Consider the following 9,124-nt stretch of genomic DNA (forward strand, 5'->3'; position numbering starts at 1 on the left):
GNTGGGATTACAGGCTTGAGCCACCGCGCCCGGCCGTGAAACTCTGTTTCAAAAAAAAAAGAAAAGAAAAGAAAAGAAAAGAAATACAAACTCTGAATAGACCAATAACAAGTAACTAATAAGATTGAAGCCATAATAAAAAGTCTACCAGTAAAGCAAAGCCCAGGACCCGATGGCTTCACTGATGAATTCTACCAAACATTTAAAGAACCGGTAACAATCCTACTGAAACTATTCAGAGAAAAGGAGGTGGGAAAACTTCCAAGATCACTCTACAAGGCCAGTATTACTCTGATACAGACCAAGACAAATCAAGAAAATAAAACTACAAGTCAATGTCTGATGAATATCGATGCGAATATGTTCAACAAAACACTAGCAAACTGAATTCAACAATACATTTAAAAAGATCATTCATCATGACTAAGCGGGATTTATCCCTGGGGTGCAAGGATAATTTAACACACACAAATCAATCAGTGTGATACATCTTATCAACAGAACGAAGGACAAAAAGCATATGATCATTTCAGTTGATGCCAAAAAAGCATTTGATAAACATCAACAAGCCTTAAAAAAAAAAACAAAAAACAAAAACTGGGTGTGGCCAGACACAGTGGCTCACACCTGTAATCCCAGAACTTTGGGAGGCCGAGGCAGGCAGATCACTAGAGGTCAAGAGTTTGAGACCAGCCTGGCCAACATGGTGAAACCCCATCTCTACTAAAAATACAAAAATTAGCTGACGTGCTCGCTTGAACCCAGGAAGCTGTGGTTGCAGTGAGCTGAGATCGTACTACCGCACTCTAGCCTGGGTGACAGACCAAGATTTTGTCTCAAAAACTGGGTATAGAAGAAACATACCTCCACATCATAAACGCCAAGTATGACAGATCCATAACTAGTATCATACTGAATAAAGAAAAACTGAAAGTCTTTCCTCTAAGATCTTGAACATGACAAAGAATGCCCCCGTTCACCACTGTTATTCAATATAATTCTGAAAGTTCTAGCTACAGCAATCAGACAAGAGAAGGAAATAAAGGGTATCAAATTGACAAGGAAGAAGTCAAATTATCCTTGTTTGCAGATGATATGATTTTTTTATTTTATTTTATTTTATTTATTTACTTTTATTGAGACAAAGTGTTGCTCTGTTGCCCAGGCTAGAGTGCAGTGGCATAATTTCGGCTCACTGCAACCTCTACCTTCTGGGTTCAAGCAATTCTCCTGCTTTAGCCTCCTGAGTAGCTGGGATTACAGGCACCTGCCACCACACTTGGCTAATTTTTGTATTTTTAGTAGAGACGGAATTTCACCATATTGGCCAGGCTGGTCTTGAACTCCTGACCTCGTGATCTGCCCACCTCAGCCTCCCAAAGTGCTGAGATTACAGGCATGAGCCACTGTGCCCGGCCGATATGATCTTATTTTTAACGGTATTAATTTAAGGTACAATTTTGCCTTCGCAATATCTGCCTAACTCATCTCAATAAATACCCAGTTGTTTAAAAAATACTAATAAATAAACAGACGACTTTTTTGTTCAATATACCATTTGTTATTCATTCTTGTTGGGTGACTTTCCTCCCACACATCTGATCTTGCAAAAAGGATTTCTCCCAAGGCTGTCCCTGGCATCAGATCTCATGATGGGGGATTGTGGCAGCTGCTCCTGTCTCGCTGTCCCCAAAGCAGCATCAGCTCTGGTTTGTACCCAGGAGGGACAGGACTAATGCCAGCCTCACGCTGATATGTGGGACAGACGCTTCTGTCTGACAACAGTGGACTGAATCTGGTTTTTGGGGTTTTTTTCGTGTGTGTGTGTGTGTGTGTGTGTGTGTGTGTGTGTTTTTAGACAGAGTCTAGCTCTTGTTGACCAGGCTGGAGTGCATGGCACGATCTCGGCTCACCACAACCTCCACCTCCTGGGTTCAAGCAATTCTCCTGCCTCAGCCTCCCAAGTAGCTGGGATTACAGGCGCTTGCCACCACGCCCAGCTAATTTTTTTGTATTTTTCGTAGAGACAGGGTTTCTCCATGTTGGTCAGGCTGGTCTCAATCTCCTGACCTCGTGATCCGCCCACCTCGGCCTCCCAAAGTGCTGGGATTACAGGCGTGAACCACGGCGCCCGGCGGCTGAATCTGTTAAACACAAAAACAGGAGAGGCGGCCCCATGCTGATCACAGACTTCAGTCAGTGGGCGGAGATATCCCAGCTCCTTTCACAAACAGCTTCATCTGGAGTCCCTACCCCCTCCCTGACTGTGAGGACCTGGGGTTCCTCTTCTGTCCCACACAGAAGTGGAAATTTCCTCCCTAATGACCCCGGGATGGTCTTAGACACATGCTAGCTGTCAGCTTTCAACTCTGTTCTTTGATGTGCAACCTTCTCAAGTTAAAAAAAACTTTTCATTTCTTTTTCTGCACAAAACTTTCATAATCTACATATTTCAGATATATATATGTATGTATGTTTTGAGACAGGGTCTTGCTGTCTCACCCAGGCTGGAGTGCCGTGCTATGATCGTACCTCACTGCAGCCTGGACCACCCAGGCTCAAGCAATCTTCCCACCTCCGTCTCCCAAATAGCTGGGACTGCAGTCGTGCACAAACACACCTGATTATTTCTTTTTTATTATAGGCAGACACGGGGTCTCACTATGTTCCCCAGGTTGGTCTTGAACTTCTGAGCTCAAGGGATCCTCCATCCCCAGCCTCCCTAGGTGCTCAGATTCCAGGGGTGAGCCACCGTGCCGGGAACTTCAAACATATTATCAGGAGCGTTTCTTGGTATTTGGAGCAGATGTGGGCTCTTGAGTGGGGGCATCAAACATCCTCCTCAACTACAGAGCTCAACGCCAGGATCTTCTCACACCCCCACCACTCCTGTCCTAATCTGGTCTGGAAATTCACCATGGCCAAGCCCTCTCCCATGTCCCGGGCACCACTGACCCCCACGTCCACTCTGAGAAGCTGAGGTCATGACCACAAGCTCCAAATGAACAAGGCTCAAGCAAAAGCCACTTTACTGTCTTAGGACACATAATCAGTGGAAGTGGGAATAAAATTCAGCTCCCTCCTCCACCCCCTGAGTCAGATGACAAACCTCAGCAATTGTTCTGAAAACCTGGAACGTGGTTGGAGGCATAGAGGGACCGCCAAGGGCAAAGGGGCACTGAGGAGGCAGGAACGACTCAGGGGTTCATTCCCAGAGGAGGAGGTTTTGCTGCTCTGCCCCAGCCCTTGGTGAGCTGAGCGTAGGTCACTAGACAGTGGCCAGGGCTCAGGGCGACCCCATTTCTGTCTGAAATGTGTGCGGAGAGCCTGGAGGTCACCCCAGCCCCATCCCTGGGGAAATGAGAGCCAGGCTCTTGGGGAGGGCGGTTCCCCTTCCTGTTGCAGATGGGACAGCCTTGTGACAGGGAGAACCCAGCCTCCAGTCCACACTCTGCGTGTTTGTGTGTCCTGCCAGGCACTGTGGTCTCATCCGCCTGCACAGCTGAGTCCAGTGGGAGCTGACGCCATGACCCTCACCCTCCCAGTCCTGATTTGCCTCGGTGAGGTTTGAAGAGTGGAAAGGAAGGCCCCAGTCTTGGAGAGAACTCAGTCGAAAGCCAGGCTCTGGTCTGTCAGAGAATCTGGTCTATCAGAGACTCTGAGGGAGGAGAGGAACTCCTGAGGCTTCGGGGGCAAATCTCTCACAGGGAACTCTCTTCCAGGGCTGAGGCTGGGCCCCAGGACCCGCGTGCAGGCAGGTAAGCCTGTCCCCAGCTGTCCCAGGTCCCTCCTCACTGGGGACAAGGGGCCACCCCCGGGCAGCTGGGGGTGGAGATTGCTGTTCTGGGCTGACTGATGGGGACATCTGGAGGGTCCTGGGGCTGGTAGCTGGTATCTGAGGGATGAGGATGTCTTGGGATCCAGCCTCCAATTCCATTCTAGGCACCCTCCCCAAACCCACCCTCTGGGCTGAGCCAGGCTCTGTGATCATAAGGGGGAGCCCCGTGACCCTCTGGTGTCAGGGGCCCCTGGAGACTCAGGAGTACCGTCTGGATCAGGAGGGACTCCCATGGACTTGGGAGAGACAGAACCCACTGGAGCCTGGAGCCAAGGCCAAGTTCCACATTCCATCCGCGGTGTATAGCACAGCAGGGCAATACCGCTGCTACTTTGAGACCCCTGCAGGCTGGTCAGAGCCCAGTGACCCCCTGGAGCTGGTGGTGACAGGTGAGAGGACACTCAGGGGTCGCAGCCCCAGGCTCTGCCCTCAGGAAGGGGGTCGGTTCTTAGGGGCGTCTCCCTCTCACAGCCCAGCCCTGGGGATGATGTGGGAGGTGTGAGTCCCATTTAACATGGTGCCTCCTTCTCTCCTGGGATTCTATGCAGAGCCCACTCTCTTAGCCCTGCCCAGCCCTGTGGTGGCCTCAGGAGGGAAGGAGGGAATGTGACCCTCCAGTGTGATACACAGAACGGATTTCTCACGTTTGTTCTTGTTGAGGAAGAACAGAAGCTCCCCAGGACCCTGCACTCACAGAACCTCCCCAAAGGGCCATCCCAGGCCCTGTTCCCTGTGGGTCCCGTGACCCCCAGCGCCAGGCGGAGGTTCAGATGCTATTACTACTACAGGAAAAACCCTCAGGCGTGGTCAAACCCCAGCGACCCCCTGGAGATTCTGGTCCCAGGTGAAAAGGCCACCAGGCTTCTTTCTATAATTTTGGGGAGCCAGATAGGTTGTTGGGAGTTTGGTTGATGACTGATCATGGCAAGGACCCCAGGAGGACGTGTTGATGGATGGGCTGAAGGTGTGAGGAAGACCCCATGGGGAGGCTCGATAGGGAAAGAGGAGCCTGAGTCACCTGGAAAGGGGTCAACTCAGGAAGGCACTGGATGTATTTGCGGCAATTTCCTGTCCCTCTGTGAGGAGAGGACAGACCAGACAGACAGTGGCCAGAAGCCAGGGAGACACTATTGGTCTGGAATTCTCCAAGACAGACCCAGGTGAGAAGGAGCCCCTGGGATCCGAGACACAGAGCGTGAGAGACAGTGAGACCTGCAGGGCCAGGACGGGAAAAGGAACGGGCAAAGGAGGAACCAGCCCTCTGAGTCCCAACTCGTCTTTCCCTCCAGGCGTGTCTAGGAAGCCCTCCCTCCTGGCCCTGCAGGGCCCTGTGGTGGCCCGTGGAGGCAGCCTGACCCTGCAGTGTCGCTCTGATGTCGGCTATGACAGATTCGCTCTGTACAAGGAGAGGGGACATGTCCTCCTCCAGGGCTCTGGCCAGCAGCCCCAGGCTGGGCTCTCCCAGGCCAACTTCACCCTGAGCCCTGTGAGCCACTCCCACGGGGGCCAGTACAGATGCTACGGTGCACACAACCTCTCCCCTAAGTGGTCGGCCTCCAGTGTCCCCCTGGACATCCTGATCGCAGGTGAGGAGCCCAGCGGGTTCAGTCAGGGACCCAGGCTCTGCACAGGTCCTGCCGGAGAATCCAGTTAGTGATGGCCGGGATGAGGGGTGGGGGCGTCCCAAGGGAGGGAGAGACAGACAGAGATGGGATGGGCGGGGAGGGGAAGACTCAGAGAAAACAGAGACAGAGGCTCCTAGAGAGGCCTGGGGAGCTCTCAGCTCAGAACAAGGTGAGGCAGCCCCTCACCCATCCTTCTTCTCTCCAGGACTGATCCGTGACACACCCTCCATCTCAGTGCGGCCGGGCCCCACGGTGGTCTCAGGAGAAAACGTGACCCTGCTGTGTCAATCATGGCACAACATAGACACTTTATTTTTGATCAAGGAGGGTGAGGTCCATCCCCCGCTGCGTCTAAAGTCAAAGTACCAGTCTTATAAATACCAGGCTGAATTCTCCACGAGTCCTGTGACCTCCGCCCGGGGTGGAACCTACCGATGCTACTAGTTACCCCCTGGAGCTCGTGGTCTCAGGTGAGGACCCTGACCCTGTCCTGTCCGAGCTCAAAGGCTCAGCTCGGACCCTGCCCCCAGGAGAGCTCTGGGCTGGGATGGAGTCAGGGTTGCGGGGGTCGTGATGGGAGGCTCAGCCAGAGGAGGACTCACCCCTCGGAGGGGAGGAGGACAGTGGGGGCACCCCAGGCACGCCCACCCTTGGCCCCATCTCCTGGGATGCAAAAGGTGAAAGGGAAGCAGAAGGAAGTTTCCGGAGAAGCCACAGAGCAGGTGGAGGGAGGGGTCTCAGTGGAGGAGGGGACTTCAGCACCAAAGCTCCTCACTCTCTGCCTGTGCTTATTCCCAGGACCCTCTGGGGACCCCAGGCCCCCACCCACAGGCTCCACCCCCACACCTGGTGAGTCGCTGAGGTCTGAGCTCAGAGGGAGCACAGCCTCCCCCAGGGCAGCCCTGAGTCTCCCGGAGGATCCCATTCCCCTCAAAGACTCAAGCATGGGCTTTCCTCCAGGGAGACGAGCAGAGCTACAGGAGAGGCCACAGGCTCCCAGGGGCTCTGAGGCTGAGCCGGTGAGGGGCGGGGGCGCGAGGCAGAGGGAGGTGTTGGGGCCCAGCCTGGGGGAGGAGCACTCAGGCTGATGTGGGGGGCAGGGCAGCCCCAGCCCTCACTTCCTCATCCTGACCCAACAGGCCCTGAGGACCAGCCCCTCACCCCCACGGGGTCGGACCCCCAGAGTGGTGAGTGGGGGGCTCTGAGTGGGAGGTGGGCGGGGTCCGGAGGAGCCAGGGCTGGGTTCTGTCCTAGGTTCCGGCTCCTCTGGAGATGGTGACGTGCACAAGGCCTTCCCCTGCCTGGGCCTCAGTTTCTCCAAGTGTAAAGGAGAGAGGCCTGCACAGGTGGGATTCTTCAGGGGCCTGTCCTGTCCCACCTGCAGCAGTGACAGTGACCTGGGGCAGAGGAGGGGAGCAGGGCCATGGTTTGGGGCATTCAGGCTCTTTCCCTGCAGCTCCAGGGCTCGGCTCAGGTATAGAGAACAAGCGCTGCAGGTCAGACTCCTGGGTTCACTTCCCAGCTCTGCTGCATCGCACCGTGGGGCCCCAGGCAGGTCAATTTTCCACTCCAAGTCAGGTTCAGCCGTTGTAAACTGACTCAGTCCCATCCAGCTCATAGAACCTCTGTGAGGTGTAAGTGAAATCACCGGATCTGGCCCTGTACACAGTTCAGCAGGGACACAGCCCTCCTGCTACCCTCAGCCCTTCCCAGATACGCACAGAGCCTCTATCCAGACAGGTTCTGCATGGGAGTGTGGGAACTCGGCAGAGTGGGAAGCAGACCTGGCGGAGCTGGGGGTGAGAGCAATGCAGGGTCCGTCCTGCACAGCCCACTCCCTCCCCCAGGTCCTGCTGTGCTGGGGAAGGGAGGGTTGTAAGGAGGACACCAGCCCCAGATGGAGACACTAGGACAGGCCTCTCCTGTCAGACGAAGAGACCCAGAGCAGGAAGCGGGTGTCCACCTGGTAGGGCAGCAGGAGGACAGCTGGGGAAAACACCAGGTCCCGGGTTCCCTTCCCAGACCTGCTTCTTCCAGGCTGGGGGGCCTGGGGCAGGCGATTCCCCTCTCTGAGCCTCAGTTTGCTCCTCTGTGAGTTGGGGGGTTGGCAATCCCACGTTGCACGACTGCTGTGAGGGTTGGAGCTCATGAAGGAAAGACCTAGCTCGCGCCTGCACACAGTAGGTGCTCACATCAATGACGTCACACCCATTCCTGACGTCATCACGCTCAAGGTCTGGGAAGGCACCTGGGGGTTGTGACCGGGGTCTCAGTGGCCTTCATCCTGCTGCTCTTCCTCCTCCTCTTCCTCCTCCTCCGACATCGGCATCAGAGCAAACACAGGACATCGGGTGAGTAGGGAATGGGGTGACCCGTGGGCTGATCGAGGGTGGGCTCAGGGCACCAGCCAAAGGGAACCCAAACATACAGGAAACTCAGCTTAGAAAAACTGCTCCAGAAATTCCCAGGTGAAAAACGGAGAAAGAAGAGAATAAATGTGAGCATGCGTGGAAGCGCTTGATTCTTCTGATTTTACTTTAAATGTATGATGAATTTAAAACCTCAGTGCCAGTGGGCCTCCACGTTTCTTTCTTTCCGCTCAAGTTGTGTGTGCAGGGCAGCTGGTTCGAATTCTCCCAAGCCTGACACTCTGTCCATCTCTGTCCAGCCCATTTCTACCGTCCTGCAGGGGCTGCTGAGCCAGAGCCCAAGGACCAGGTCCTGCAGAGGAGGTGATTCTGCCTGAAGACCCCAGACTCCCATCCGCCCGCACAGCCCCTTCACTGCCCCTCACACTCCCGTGTCCTCCCCCAGGGCCAGCCCAGTTGCTGACGTCCAGCAGGAAATTCTCAGTGAGTGACAAGAAGAGGGGGGCACCTGGGGTGGGCAAGGGGGCTCCAAAGTTTCTGTAGCAATGGGGGCATGAGCACAGGCTGGGAAGGGTCTGGGGCCAAGGGGAAGGTGGTCTGAACCCACACTGTGGGACCTCGGGGACATCCCAGTCGCTCCCTGGATCTCGGCCACCCTAGTGGGAGCTGGGCAGGGGCCAGCAGGACTGAGAGGTCTCAGGGGTCCTTCCCAGGAGACGAACCCCTTGCTCTGGCCCAGCAGATGCTGCCGTGAAGGACACACAGCCTGAGGACGGGGTGGAGCTGGACAGTCGGGTGAGACCCCGCCCCTGTCCTGGGCACCAAAGGCCTCCTGGTGCCAGATCTAATCCTGCAGGACTTCTCTGTCCTCTTCCCCCGGTTCTCAGCATCAGCATCGTCCAGCATCGTCCAGCGCGCTGCCTCCCGCCTGCTGTGACCTCACTCTCTCCTGCTGTCCTGGGACCTTGCGGGCCTCCTCCCGGGTCCCCTTCCTGCTCCTCCTCCTCTGTGTGGCCGTCTGGTTGTTAGAGCGCTCCCCAGGCCTCAGGAGGATGAGGAATAAATGAACCATCCCGGTCCCCTGGGCTCCCCTTCATTCATTCATCCGGCGAGTGTTCCCAGGGAGCTCATTGTGGATCGGGCTCCCAGTGGGAGCTGCAGACACAGCAGGGAGCAAAGCCGCCCCCGCCTCCGGAGCTCACCTCGTGGTGGGAGACAAAATGCAAATAAATGCACCGTGTGCAGCAGTGCAACGTGCTGTAAGAAACATAAACCAGGGAAAGGGCAGAGAG

The 9,124-nt window shown here is 55.2% G+C and overlaps 2 protein-coding genes across 2 annotated transcripts in view; both read left to right on the plus strand.

The window, feature by feature from the left end:
• LOC108521207 (leukocyte immunoglobulin-like receptor subfamily B member 1) overlaps positions 1-9,124 on the plus strand; it is a 65,735-nt gene that overhangs the window by 54,963 nt on the left and 1,648 nt on the right.
• On the plus strand, positions 3,418-9,118 carry LILRB5 (leukocyte immunoglobulin like receptor B5). Its single transcript, XM_017860892.1, is given in 14 exon segments — positions 3,418-3,560; positions 3,723-3,758; positions 3,943-4,227; positions 5,128-5,424; positions 5,669-5,903; positions 5,905-5,933; positions 6,262-6,312; positions 6,424-6,482; positions 6,603-6,650; positions 7,796-7,814; positions 8,132-8,195; positions 8,278-8,315; positions 8,575-8,627; positions 8,720-9,118. Coding segments are annotated over 14 exon segments (1,428 nt in total). The 5' UTR covers positions 3,418-3,526; the 3' UTR covers positions 8,900-9,118.

Source organism: Rhinopithecus bieti, unplaced genomic scaffold, assembly GCF_001698545.2.
Source record: "Rhinopithecus bieti isolate Rb0 unplaced genomic scaffold, ASM169854v2 scaffold_56979, whole genome shotgun sequence".
Taxonomy (NCBI): domain Eukaryota; kingdom Metazoa; phylum Chordata; class Mammalia; order Primates; family Cercopithecidae; genus Rhinopithecus; species Rhinopithecus bieti.